The 14741-nt window shown below is 47.0% G+C and overlaps 1 protein-coding gene across 1 annotated transcript in view; it reads right to left on the bottom strand.

Annotated features, from left to right (window-relative positions):
• Positions 1-14741, bottom strand: part of EPHB1 (EPH receptor B1) — a 409554-nt gene that overhangs the window by 70316 nt on the left and 324497 nt on the right. The window contains exons 7-9 of the mRNA XM_070433462.1: positions 9657-9819; positions 7170-7278; positions 6281-6345 (exon numbers count right to left, since the gene is read on the bottom strand). Of these exons, the coding sequence (XP_070289563.1) occupies positions 6281-6345; positions 7170-7278; positions 9657-9819 (337 nt within the window). The remainder of the gene's footprint in view (positions 1-6280; positions 6346-7169; positions 7279-9656; positions 9820-14741) is intronic.

The following is a 14741-nucleotide window of genomic DNA, read 5'->3' as shown; positions in this document are numbered from 1 at the left end:
TTATTGACTAGTATGTGTCTGGGGGAAGGAAAGTGGATCAGTCTACTAGCTATTGAGGAAGGTATTCCAGGTATTCCTGCTTCTTTGGTATCAATGACCGAGAATGCAGGTCCTTCTAGGCAAGACTCACTGGTTCTGGGCCATTGAAATCCTGCCAGGAACATGAGGGCCACAGCCAATGAACTCAAGACAAAGTTAACATGGTTGCTAGAGGCTCTGGCTTAGAGCCAGCAGTGGACACATGGGTAAATCTAACTCATTCAATTTGTTTGACATTTAATAAGCACTCACTGAAAACAGCCACCTTTTGCACCTTGGGGCCTTTCCTCCTTCCCCCAAAGTCCCTCATTTACTCCTACTCAGCTATGAATACTCCTGTTACCTCCAGATCAAGCAGCCAAAATGTCCACAGTCTGTCTCCCTCCTCCAGGAGGTAGACCTGACCTTCACCCTGGTACTCAAGGTGATTTCTAGTAAACTAGATGGTATGCCCTCTACAGTTCTGAAACACACGCTCCACCCAGGGTCAAGAAAGCCAGATGTAGAACCTTGGATTTAGATGTTTTTCTGGGTCTAATGTCATCCCATGTCCCATCTAAAGCAGGAATCTGCTCTACAACATTCTTGACTGAGAACTATCTCTGCTTGAATGCTTCCAAGAACAAGAAGCTCACCTCCCCACCGAGCAGCCTGCCTCTGTGTTGGACAGCTCCAATGTGGGGGTAGAGGATGTTCTTACACTGAATCACATCTGCCTTCTTTGATCTTTCACTCAGCGGTTCCATTTAATCTCATGCTGCACAGCAGCATGTCCTTTCCTTAGCCATGATGGTGTGATGCTTGATGATGACCGCCAGGTCCTGCCTGCCTTTCTTCTACACCAAACTGGTGTTTCCGAGTCTTGGAGGTAACAGATTGGGATTTGGCAGCCCCCACGGGCAGGCTGCTCTCTCCTGAACAGCTGCTTTGCTGACAACGGCCTTCCTGAAATGGTCCCCAGAACCAAGAACATCATCCAGATGTGTTCTTACCAGCACAGAGGACAGCAGGTCTGTGCATCACCCGCTCTGATCTGAACTTCCACGGGGACTGAAGTGCCAGACAGACCTGAGCTCAAAACTTTGCTTTATAAAGCACTAATTCTAAGACTCTGGACAGGTTACTTGTCCTTTCTGAGGCTGTTTCTTCACATGCAAAATGCACCTCATGGTGCAGTTATGAAGCTTAAATTAGCTATGATGTAAAGTACTTATTACACTAAGTGCTCAAAATTGGAGAAGAGGCCCTGGACTGTGAGCCTCAGTTGGTTGGAGCATCATCCACCAAAAGGTGGCAGGGTTCGATTCCCAGTCAGGGCACATTCCCAGATTGTGGGTTTGATCCCAGGTCGGGAAGCGTGCATGCAGAAGGCAACCTCTCTGTCTTTCCCACCCTCCCTCTCTCTCTGAAAAAAAAAGAGAGAGAGAAATAAAATCAATTAAAAAATTAGAGAACAGTATTATTCTGCATCAGTAACAGCGCTTGGCTTCTTTGTAAATCAGCTACATATCACTCATATTAATCATGTGGTCAACTAAATACTGCCATTTTCCCACACAAATAGCAAGCCAGGTCTCCTCCTTTTTCACACCGCTTTCTTTTTGTTTTAACCCAAACACTAGACTTTAGATTTATCCAACACTTCAACTCACAGATTTCGAATTAGCATTCAATGCTGACGGATAGTTCTGAATTTTGATTCTGTCTTCTACGGTGTTAGCTATGCTCTCCAACTGTTACCTACAAACTTGATAAGAATCCCTAGGCCTGCACCTGACTCATGAATTTAAAAAACACTCAAACAAACAAGAGATTGAATTGGACAAGGACTGGAATAAAACCGGTGCCTTCCTGCCTGGCTGACAGTCACTAACCCACTTTCTTTCGGCATGAAGACAAGCTCTGTGCCCCCTTTACAATGCTTGCCCTTAGAGATAATCAAATATTTTTGCCAAAATAAACTTCAATTTCTCTTGAATTTACTAACTGTGTAACCCCAGTAAATGAGATGAGGGCCCCATTATTTTTTCTTAATAATCCTGTGATGGTTCCTGATGATCACAGAATTCAGTTTTTAATGCCCGGAGCCCATCTGCTCCAGCCTCTTCAAGATTTGGCAGGGATCAAGCTTGCCCTTCTGTTCTGTAATCTTAGTGCTCTGCCCTCTTGCCCCATGTGACAATGAGAGTGTTGGCCAGTCTACAACCTTTGGGCACATACCCTATTTGTTTCCGTTTTTCTCAAAGCTTAATAATATTAGCTCTGTGATTATATCTGCTGTTGCCTGCAACACAAGAGGTGGTTCTGTTAGGGCTGCTTTTGGAAAGCCCTTGACCCCTTACCAAGCCTTTATATTCATTCCTCTTTCCTAACCTTACACACTCCATCCAACTCAGAAATCAGTGAGGTGTCAACCACTATCAAGCGTGTGGTTACCTAAGCCCCGTAAGTACCTAGTAATGTTTTCCAAATGTAGAATCAATGGAACATTTTTAAAATGGGTTCCTACGCCCACCTTGGCCAACCTGGGTCATCCTGTCCAGGCAATTTTTAATTAGCCAACCAACGCCTCCTGAGAATGGCCCGCATAAACCATAAGGGCACACCATGTATCTGCCTCTTCCTGGACATGGGAAACCCACAGCCCCACCCACCCATCCTTAAACACGGACCTCGGGCTCCTGGGTGCTACCATCCAAGCAACCAGCACCATATCCAGCACTCTTTCCCTTCCCTCGGCTGTCTTAGAAGTCTGTCTTCTTTGTAATTCAGTTCACCTTTTATAAATGCCTTTCCCCTGTATTCATAACTGTTCTCTTTTTATCCAGTCCCTGCAATCTGGCTCCTCTTTGCCTTCCCTGTAGTCTCTTTCACCCAAATCCAAATCCCCCTTTCATATGCCTGTCATGTCTATCAGAGGATGGACATAAACCAGTGTCCCAGAGAGCACTGTGTTCTCAAACTGACCAGGTCTACCACATCACATTGCACTAGAGAAGGTGTTCCACTTGCCGCCATTTATATGGTGTCTCCCTTAGCTTTCGCATCATCCTGGAAGGCAGGTCTGGGAGGGCAGGGCTATGGTGCCACATGTCCTGCCTGCAGGGAAGAGAGGCAGGGACCTCTTGGGCACTGATGAATGAGGCTGGGATGCTCCTGCAGGTGTTCTGTCACTCCCAGGGCAGGAAGCCCTCAGAACTCCAGGTTTCTGTCACGTCCCAGAGGGAGGCACGAGCACATGGATGGTCCAGGTATAGGCACGTTCACATCACACTTTATGGACCTGTCTGCCTCCTACATTGGGACCCGGCGGGGGGCGGATGTAACAAACCACCAACCAGGACACCTTGAATTAGTCCTCACCCCATTCTCACATGCTCCTGACTACCTGGCACCTTGAGCCACTGCAACATGGGAAGATCATGGGCTCTGCAGCCAGATGTAGAGGGTGTGCAGTCCACTTCTGCCACCTATAAACCCTGTGACCTGGGTAAGTCGCTTACCTCCCTAGATTAGTGCCTAAGTCCTGGAGTGGTTGTCAGGGTTAGATGAGTCTAAGGGAGTTACCAGAATAAAGGAGCAGAGCAGGCTTTCATAACTAATCATTACTACCCCTACCCTGTCTTGGGCCAGGCCCATTCTCCCTCTGAGACTCGTTTCCTCTTCTGTTATACATGCGATGAGTCTTCCCTCAGCTCTACAGCCCTCACACTGTGATGCTTCAACAGTAATAGCTTCAGTCAGAGGGACCGAGATCCATAGGAGAAAATGCACTAATGCAACTCAGTGTATGAGACTATGAGTTTAGAGAACTAAGCGCAGAAGAGCCAGGTTGCAGGGACTGGATAAAAAGAGAAAAGTCATGAAGAGAGGGGAAGGACATTTATAGAAGGTGAACTGAATTAAAAGAAGACAGACTTCTAAGGCAGCTGAGGACGTGGACTCTGGTCCATGAAGAACTCTGTATCCATCCTGAGTCCCAGGGATGGCGACTGTGCAGCGTGTCAACACTGTGTCTTCGGCTGACCCCAATGGGTGCAGCAGGGCCACAATGACTGCGGACTGGCTTTGAATTTTCTGTGGACCCTGAGAACCATGGAAGCTATGGGCATTAGATGTGACACAATCCCCCACAGGAGGGCTATGAGAACTTGAGGAGCACCTTTGTGCATTTTGGCACCACGTGGTGGTCCACCAGAGCAGGTCCCTCCAGAGCAGGAGACTGGCCAGATCTCAGGTTGAAGTGCCCAAAAACACACCAAGCAGTACCCCAACTTGGTGATTGGGGACCCTCTGTACCCCACCCAAGGAGCAATAACAAGGTTTAACTTGCATGCCTTTGAAACGGAAGCTCCCTCCTAGGGCAACCCATTCTCATCTTTGGCCATCTCTAGTCTTCAAAATGATATTCCCAATTTTGGGTCCCCATGGCCATCTCTACATGTATCATCTGGAGAGTGAGCAGGATGCTAAATCTGAAATGGACTTTACAGTGGCTCTCAATGCAACAAAGAGCAGAGAGCATTGGGTGGGGGCAAGTCAGAACCCTGACGCAGAAGCTAGGAGGCGGGCAGGTAATTCTGATGCACCCTAGAGGGGGCACCTTCACCTGAGAATCATAGATACAATCAATGTCAGCAGTTATTGCACAGGTTAATATCAGTAAAAGCATCTGCAGATTTTGCAGTGAGGTAGGGAGTCAGGCTGCAGGAAAGGAGAGAACACAATAGGGTTTTCCCCTCTAAAACTAGTGACATCTGGTTAAAATGGAGGCCCAAGGTAGCCTGGAAGGGGGAAAAGGGTGGGTGGTGGTAAACAGGACTCTGAGATTTTCAGGAGCAGTGTCTGTGAATTTAGAGAGAAGCCACTCTATTGAATCCCCTTCCCTGGTTTATACTGTCGATGTGGGGCTGCCTGGACCACTGTGGAACCACAGTGCCTCTGAGCCAGCCGAGCCCACGCCTCCCTCCCAACCATGACTATCTGAGCAGCAGCCCAGCTGCCTGGGGCTTGGTCCTCTGCAAACCCTTGGCAATTTCTTGGTCTTAGATGGAAAGCCCCTGGAAAACGAGATCGAATCTATCGAGTGGCCACTGTACGACCCAAGCCAGCACTGGCCATGCTCGAACATGAGCTCCTTCGTGGCGAAGCTGCTGCGTGGTTGTCCTGGAGACGTAACCTTGTGAAGCGATGAGTTTGATCCCTGAGAACTTTCGCCTTTGAGCCCATTTTTGCTCCCAGAACTACACATTGAAGGCATGCTCAGTGTGTGTGTGTGTGTGTGTGTGTGTGTGTGTGTGTGTGTGTAGATAAGGCTTGTTTTCCATGTTCATTGCTGTGTGAACAGGGAGAAAAGGGCTTACACTTCCACAGAGGGTGTTAGGTGAGAGGAGGCTTACAGAAGAAGCCTGGGCAGCGCAGCACAAAGTGCTGGGACAGATTGCGGAGGGCATCCGTGGAACTTAAAAGAGTTATTTAGAAACAGAACATGTCCACTGTAAGGATTAAGGATACCGTTTTCTGGAGGAGGGAAGGTGGCCCAGCTGACCCAGTGGGACATTTTCAGACTCTGCAATGTTGTAATCACACAGATAAAAGAATAATTCTGACATAAGACTTCATGTTGCACATTTCTGAGAAGCAGTTTTAGTTATAAAAATCACGCGCACACACACACACACACACACACACACACATATTTAAAAAAAGATAATGAGTGAAGAAAACTTTTAAGGTACTTTTAAAAAGAAAATACTTGGGAGATATCCCAATACTTCGGCCTCTTGGGCTCTGCTATCTTTTAATTCCCTACATTCATGTTCCCTGGCTTATCTGTGAATTTGGTTAACTCATTCCCCAGCCGCTCAGCTGGATTAGATAAGGGGGAAGATGTTAATAGGGAACCCTCCATCTTTCACCACTGTGTCTGACTTCAGGATTCATTGACTTGCTAAACGCAATCTTTCCCTGCACTCCTTGTCCTATATGGGCTTATCAATGCAAAAGATAATCTGCTTGCCAGGCATCCAGTGAGTGCCCACAATGGGCAGACAGCAGACCAGCAGACAGGGCGGCAGCCTGTGGTCCCTGAGGACATCAAAGAGAGGCGGTGCTGGGCCACTGGGCGCTGGGAGGGGCTGTGGTGGGGACCGGCCAGTCTGGCTATAAGGAGCTCTCCAAGCACTCGCCTGCTCCACTCAGTGGTTCTCCAGGGATCAGTGGGTGTCTGCTTTCTACTCACCTCGGCCCGTGCTGTAATGCTGCAGCTTGTCACTGTACACAGCCTCTTTGCTGTAAGCCCGTTTCCTGTGGACACAAGGAAGAGGAGCTCTCTGAGCCTCTCTGCTCCAGGACCTCCTTCCAGGCCTCCTGTCCCAGTGGGGGGCTCACCCAGGAATCTACTGGGATGGGGAACTGCTTCTCTCAGTTTAGGTGTAGCTCTTGTCATGGCCAGCGCTCTAGCTTGACCACCACTGTGGGCAGATGGGTCTGCTTTCAAGTCTAGAGGCTGGGCAGAGCCGTGGGTCCCCTTCAGAGCCTGGGCAGACTCCTGAGGATGCTGTTAGTGCTCTGGTTGCACTGCAGCACTATAGGCCTTTGCCCAGCAGAATCTAGGCTAACCACCGAAGGCAGTAGCAACAGTATTAAAAATTCACAAGGACTTCAGGGCCAGCCCTTCTGCAGAACTTGGAGTTCCTCTTTTCCTCCTTGGCTCCCTTCCTGCCTGCTGCCTTATGCCCTCCACCCAGGCTTTTGGCTCTTTAACCAGAGGATGGGCTGAGGCACAGGCTGGGATGCTCCAGTGGGTCAAATGCAATTTTGCAACTGTCACTCCGAAAAACTGTTGTGTGCGAGGGGCGCTAAGAGTCTTGTCTAAAATGAAGTTTGAGGATGGATGGGTTGATTCATAGCTTTGCCCAGCTCTTACAGAGAATTTTATCCCAGGCACAGAGAGAACAATCTGAAGATCCAGGCTGCCTGTGGGATTGACATGGAGTGATGATTGGGAGAGTGGAGGTGTGTCTGTTGAATGGTCAGGCCCTGTCCAGTCTGCATGACCTTGGAGGGGTCTGAATGTGGGGTTTCCTGGGTCCAAGGAGAGCAGTCAGGGCCAGCAGTGGGGGGCCTACCTGCTACAGACGATGGAGATGGCCACCAAGGACACGACAAACACAACCCCGGCCGCCGCCGAGCCAGCAATCAGGGGCAGCTGCTCCCTCAGCTCAGACTTGTAATCAGCTAGGTAAGAAAGAGGCATTAGAATCTTCCCATGTGCCCTTTGCATATAGCTGGTACTCAATGTATGATCCAAAGACACGATATATACACGTGTGTGTGTGTGTGTGTGTGTGTGTATGAAAAGTGAGTATTTAAGTATGCCCCAAACATTATTCATTGTTTATTTGAAATTCAAATTTAACTGGCCATTCTCGGTTTTATTGGGCAACTTTAATGACAATACCTTTTGAACTGAGGTCCTCCATGCCCTGCATCAGAATATCTTAAGCCCAATTGTTAAACATGACTATTTCTGGGCCCCTACTCAGATCTCTGAAATCAGAACCTGTGAAGAGCAGGGTATCTGCATGTTTACCAAACACCCTGGGTGATTCTTATGCTCCCCAATGTTTGAGAACCAGCCTTCAAGTCTGTGGTGGAGACAGAGACTGCTGAAGTCAAGGATGTTGTTCTCAAATCCTCCCGCTCTCTAAAAATCAATGTTAAACACTGAAGGTAGAGTTTCCGTTTCCCTCTGTTGAGAGCTTTTTGTAACATGCATGCTTTAAAAAAGTTAATTTGGCCCCCCAAAAAATGCAAAGAACCACAGTGAGGAGTCCATAACAATGTCTTTATACATTAAAAACATCATAAAGCAAAGTGACCTTCCCACAGGTCCTCCTGCCCCAATGACCCTTCTCCGATCAACCTTCAGACTTACCTTTGCGCTGCCGTTGGGGCCCAAAGCTGCCATGAGCGTAATTGCTACCGATGTGTGAACCTCAGTCATTAAGATTAATACCCTCGAATTTGGCCACTTACCAGAACTCTCTTATATCTAGCCCCTCTTGGGTTTACAAAACTTAACTGCCAATGTAAAAGGAATAGCCTTCTTGGGAGAAATCTGTTACTTCTTGATTTGTCTAGCAGGATTGCCAAGAGACCGGTGCTCAGATCATTTTGAGTTTTGGGCTTTTAATCCTGTGTACCTCCTGATGCCAAAGTGCCCATAAATCTAGATGGTAAGTGAGGTGCAAAAGGGGGACAGAGTCCTAAAGGAAAAGAAGACAGCCTGCGTTCCTTTCACTCTGGCCGTATCATTAATCCGAATGAACTGGCTCGCCTTTCCAACCCATCTCACCATCCTAAAATATGACTGAAAATTCATCTAAAATAAACTCCAAACGGATTGCAACTCCCAATCCTACAGGCACCAGAGAGCCCCTACTAGAGCTCCCAGGAATACATGACTGGGAAGTGGTGGGCACCCATGGGGCAGCAGTGCCTCACACGGGAACGCCACCAGCACTGGCTCCCCTTACAACTGTTCCCAAGAAAATGAATATTATGATTTTTATATGAGATCATCTGATTTTTAAATCTTCCTGGTGAATTTTTAAATTGTCAAAAATATAATGTGTCATTAGAAAGCCTCAAGCCCTGTCAAGTGCCTAGCTGAATAGTATTGGCCTAAAATAAAATGTTATGTAAGGGCAGCCTGCTTTCTATATAATTTAGGTAATAAAGGAAAAATGAAAGGCTTTCAGTTTGGGAGGCTGGGAATAGACTGACATTTGGAAAACTATCAGGAAATAGCTCATAAATGAATACATAAATGTAGATAGATATGTAGATAATATATAGATAAACGAATACTTACACTATGGTAAATGGCTAGCTAAGAAAATGGTGAGTGAACAACCAAGCAGTCACACCCAGGCTCAATGTTCAGGCTACAGGGAAGTCTCCTTTACATAAGTGTTAAAGGGGGTGGTCTCAGAGGAGTGGGGGAAACCATTCTAAAAGGGAATGAATAAAACCGAAAAGTGGAAGTATTTTTGGTGACAGACTTTCTGGCCTTGGGACAGTTTGGAAAACAATTGGAAGATGCCTGAGCAGGACCTACAGGGGCCACATATGAAGCTGCCTCACATATTGTGAGATGCTGGGTTCATAGGACTGCCACACCTCACATTTAGTCTCCCCGTCCCCTTCCTGCAGACCTGGGCTCATGACATGAGGCTGTGAGCTCAGTTCCCAGCCCCCAAGAACAGAGTGAAGTGGGAGTGACAGGCATCTGGGCCTTGATCCAAAGGCTGGAGGGCACACTGACCGGTGTGGGTCTCACTGTTGTGCCCTTGCAGGACCACATGCAGTGACCATGTTGTTCAGAGACCCTTCAAAGGCAAGTCATCAGATGTTGGACAGAAATGGACTGGATTTCAGACAGATGTCGCCCTATACAGTGTATTGGGAGGCAAATCCTCCTAAGGGAAGGAATTCCACTGCAATGCAGGTAGAGGTTGGCCTCTTGGCTGCGAGTGCAGCTTCTTTGGGGTGGGGCTTCTTCTCTTCCCTAAACTGCTCCCCCTGTGCCAGGTCACTGGCCCACCCCTTACCGTCCGTCAGAGTCTGGAAGCACATCTTGCCGCTGAACTTGCCGTAGCCAGCCACGGTGCGGGCGCGCACCTGCACCACGTACACCATGCCCGGCCGCAGACCGTCGATCCGAGCTGTGTTGGTTTGGCTCCTGGCCATGGAAGAGTTGAACTCATTGTGCTCCTGAAAAAGAGCAAAGGTATTGGTCAGTGGACTGTTCCTGAGTGCAGCACCCCTGCCCACTCCACCCTTGAGCACCCAGGCTCCACCAGTTCTTGGTTTTGCTGATCTGCTAGAAGTTGTCACCAGCCCCAGGCCATCCCTCTGAGTGGGGACAGGCTGTCCGGGACTGAGGGAATAAAGAATTGGCTCTGGACCATGGAGTAGCTACAGAGCAAATGCTGAGCTCTCAGGGCCTGGCTTGGGGCTCCGGGTCATTTTCTACTCCGCCCCTCTCCAGGGTTCAGAGATAGAATAATAAAGCACAACCATCTTTGTGAAACCCTATCTAGTCTCTACCTCAGCAGGAGCTCAGTGGACACAAAGGGCCACCCTATGCCTGCCTCTCTTTGCTTTGATTCTGCTGAGATGTTTTCTTTTCTATCCTCACTCAGGATCTCCCTGATCACTCTTCACAATGACTGCACAAGATCACTCTGTAAGTTCCCTCAAGTACTTCCACTCTGCTGAAGAGGTTGAGACCAGGCTGGAGTAGCTTCCACACCTGCTTCTGCCTTGACCTTGACCCATGTCTGTCTGGGTCCCTATCCTCCAGTTCCCTCTCCACCATCTTCCAGGGAAGGCATGTCCCTTTTCCACAGAGAGCAGCCCCTGTGTCCTCATTAGGGGTTAGCCCCGCCCTCTTGTCTGTCACTTTCTCCAACTGCTTCTGCCCTGTCCTTCACAGTTCCTGTTATCTGTACACGTACCCTCTGGTTTGCACAGATGTTGCCTGTGTTTCTCATCCTCTGGCTTCTCTGCCCATCATGAGTGCCCTAAAGGAGTTGCTTCCTCTATTTGTGGCTGATCTTATGTAACATTTGATTTGTGCCTGGATTTCGTAGCTTCCCATCTTTTCTGCCAAACCCTTCCCACCAAATCCAAATTTCTTTCCTAAAGATCTCTTACCTTCCCTAAAACTATTATCAGATAAAAACAAAGCTCCTAAATCTAGGTTTACAAGCTCCTCATAATAAATTCCAATCTCTCATATGCCCCTAAATTGACACTTTGCTGCCCCTACAAGGACCACACCCTGGCCACCAGGCCTTTGCTTAGGCTGTTTTCCCAGTCTGCAATGCCTCTGTGCAGGGCTGACCTGTACCCTCCAGATCCCTTAGGCCTCCACCCACCAAGGCCTCCTCTTCTAGGAAGGCTTCACTCATGACTCTAGCCCACAAGCCTTCCTCATTGCTGTTTTTCATCATTTTCCACCACCCTCAGTACTTTGGATACACCAGCTTGCTCTCTGATCATTTCCAGATGAGCATGATGGAGAATATGACTTCGCTCTGCATGCATAGGAGTAAGAGTTTGAAGTCTGAGCCTGTCTCTGTCTGCACCATTAATCTTAGAGCAAAATGGGGATATCAGTGAAAATGAAGAACTTAAGTTCCTGGGAGGAGGACCCAAGTCCCATGTGCAGGCCTGGGGTTCTGTGACGAGTTCTAGGCACAACAGTTCTGAAGGCACGGTGACAAATGAGGGAAATGTTAATGACGAAGAGACCTGTCAGCCACATCCTCAGTCTAATGACAGACAAAAGTTGGGGAACTGAGCCCGGACAGAAGAATACAATGATAGGAAATTACCATTGTCTTAAAATTTGTAAAAGTCTACTTCACAAAGTCAAAGGTGGCCTAATGTGTGTTCATTCATTCATTTGGCCAGGCAGTCACAATTATGACCCATTATCATATGCTGGGTGCCATATGTGGGCTGCAGGTACCAAGGCATGGTCCTCTCCTCTGGGAAGATAACATCTTGTGGGGCTGGACCAGAAAGTAAACAGATGATGACAAAGGAGGGCAACTTAGGCAGTTGTTGGGGAACAGCAGAGGGTCACTTAGCCCAGACTAATAAGAAGGTTGGGAGGGGCTCAGAGAAGGGTGATATGAGTTGAGTTCTGAAGGATAAAAGAAATTAGCCACATGGATTAATGTGGGGAGGGAGCACTGAATAGAATATCCCATGAGAATAGAATAAAACACGCAAAAACAAAGCTTAAAGGAGTTCAGGAGCCTGCAAGTCACTGGGGCATATCTGGAGTGTAGGTGGCCTGAGGATGGTGATGAATGCTTTGGACGCAGTTGTAAGGGACCGACACAGTTGCAAGTTACGGAGGCCCATGTGTACCCTAAAAGAAAAGTTATCCATTGGAGTCTGGGAGAGACTGCTTGGGGAAGGACTAACCATCTGCCATTTGATCTACTTTAAAAAGCAGGTGGATTCTCCACCACCACCACCACCACCTCCACTTCCACCTCCACCAACCAGAGATCCAGCAGAAAGAAGCTGTCCACTGCAGAAGGGATGTCATTTAGATCTTTGGTCTTTACTGTCTATTGATACACTAGAGATCTGAAATCTGAAACTATGAAAGTCACATCACCTTGCAAGTTAGGCAAACTCCCATCGCTATAAATCCAGGGAGCTTCCTAAATTCTCTGGTTTTACTGGAAACTATGGAAGTATGTGCTGCTTGAAATAAGCATTGACCGGGCAGCTCTTTTGCTGAAAAAAAAAAATGTGTTGTAGTGTATTGGCATTTGAATTTTGAGGACAAAACATTAACCTATTATCATTTTATAGTCCATACATTCAGTGGTTAAATCGAGTACCATCCTCGTTCCCTTCAAAACCATTAATCAACTTCAGGCAAATGAATTAGAGCGAAGGGCAAGGTTGCTTTTTTTGTAGCTTATGACTGGTTTTTTATAAGAATGTGGGAGATAGAGACTGCAGCTATTGGGGGCAGAGACCATGTCTCCCTTATTTCTCCATCCCTAACATGTAGCACAGGGCTGGCACCCCTGGGTGCTCAACCATTCAGTGTTAGATGAATGAATAAATAGCATACTTGAGGCCAGTTATTTGAAATAATCGATTGAGCACAAAATATTGCCAAGGCCTGAAAGAGTTTCTATGAGAAAACGATCCTAAAATTTGCAGGGTAGAAACTCCCAAGGACTGAACCACCCCGTTCTGGCATAGAAAGTTAGTAGGAAATGTGAGTAAATGTCTAAATGCTTCATCATTGAGACAGCTGAGAGTGGACGAAGATGTTTCTCCGATGGTTTGCCTACAAGAGCTGACACCAGGAGTGAAAAGCGCTACAAGACAGTAAACAAGAGAGAATGATGAATGGAAATATATTAAAATGGAGACAGAGATGAACATGGGAGAGCCTCTGGGAGTGTCATCAGCTCGATGGCTTTTGAGCTCTCTATTAATGAGCTGTTGGAAGAGGCAAAAGCCTCAGATTCCATTCACAGGGCTGAGATTGGAAGGTGTCGCAAGCGTAAGCCAAGAGTGCATTGTGGGGCTGGAGAACCAGGGAGGGTTTTCAGGGACTGGAAAACTACAGCTCACAGCCAGCTATCTGGTCTTATAAATAAAGTTCTATTAAAACCCAACCACGCCCATCTATTGACATATTCCTGTGGCTGCTTTTTTGCTTTACAAAGGCAGAGTTGAGTAGCTGGGAGAGAGACCCTATGGACCATAAGCTTAAAATATTTATTACCTGGTCCTTCGCAGAAAAATTTTGCTGACTCCTAGTTTAGAAGATGTGGTATAGGAGGAGGAATGGTGGGTTTTGTTTTTTTTGGGGCTGAATTCGGGACATCTACTGGTTTGAGTTCTATTTGTGTTTGTATCTTCCGAAGACCAGGATTCCATGGCCTTGTGGAGCAGGTAGGCAAATCATTCTGGTTACAAGAATTTGGGTTTAAAATTAAGATACAATCTTTTATTTCAGGAGCCACACAAACTATGAGATCTTCAGCATCAACATGATTGCATCAGAAATACATTGAAATATAAAAATGTCTATAGTTCTGGTTCTGTGACTCCCTAGCTGTGACCTGTGTGGTCATGGGTAAGTCATTTAACCTTTCTGTGACTTAGTTCTGTGCATGTATAAATGGACTATACCTGGCGTTCAAGAATCTTTCTTTTAAGGGTCAGAACTAATATATCTGTGAAAATCTGACATATAATGGGCACTCAATAAAGATGAATTATTGTCATTGTGGCTATTCCAAAATACCCTTGCAAGGTAATGTCTTTTCTTAAGTCATATTAGGAATGGTCAAGGCAATGTAACAATTTTATAGACAAGCACTTTATAAGTTCTATAGCAATCAATGCTTTGGCAAAGAATCTTCTGTGTTCCCAAGAAAAGCATTCTATCCTCTGGAGTGTGGACAATAATATGCTTCAATGAGGTGTGGAAGCTGCCTCAGGCATTGAGCTGCTGTGCATGTGTGTCTGTTAATAATTAGTATAAATTACTGAGAAGTAGGGACGTGGCCTGAAATGGGAGAATAAGCTTCCTTCAAAACATCAGAAGTGGAGGTTAATTACTGTTTTTCAAGGGAGCAGGAAGCATGTGAAGGGAATGGCAGTGGAGGAGCCTAGACGTGGGTGGGGAATGAGGAGCCAAGGGACACTGGCAGGATGGTTTCGGTTCTCAGCCTGTCCTTAAGCCTTCTCCCCCTTACCCCAAGGGTGACTGTTCTTAACACAGCAGATGAGGAAGGGGGCAGGTGGTCTCCCATGCATTCAGCCCCTTCCCAGCACCGCCACTGGCTTGAAAGCAAATAACCTAGGCTGTGGGCTCACTTCCTAGCTATGTGACTATGGATGAGTTTTGTTTGGTTTTGGTTTTAAAAACTTCTCTGTACAATTGTTGTTGTTGTTTTTTTAACTCATATCAATGATGCTAATATTTACTACATTGAGTTGTGAGGGACAAAGGACATAATGTTAATGAATCCTCTACCACCCAAAAGGGCATACTAAGGAGGAATCCACCCACCCACCCCCCCCCCCCCCCCGCAATAGAAACTACAAGGCTCAAGTTCATGTGTGTGGGAATGGGT

Source organism: Myotis yumanensis, unplaced genomic scaffold (genome assembly GCF_028538775.1).
Source record: "Myotis yumanensis isolate MYYU_CA2020_CCGP unplaced genomic scaffold, mMyoYum1.0.hap1 SCAF_14, whole genome shotgun sequence".
Taxonomy (NCBI): domain Eukaryota; kingdom Metazoa; phylum Chordata; class Mammalia; order Chiroptera; family Vespertilionidae; genus Myotis; species Myotis yumanensis.
Note: the sequence above shows the minus strand (reverse complement) of the source record. Positions and strands in the feature narration are given on the sequence as shown.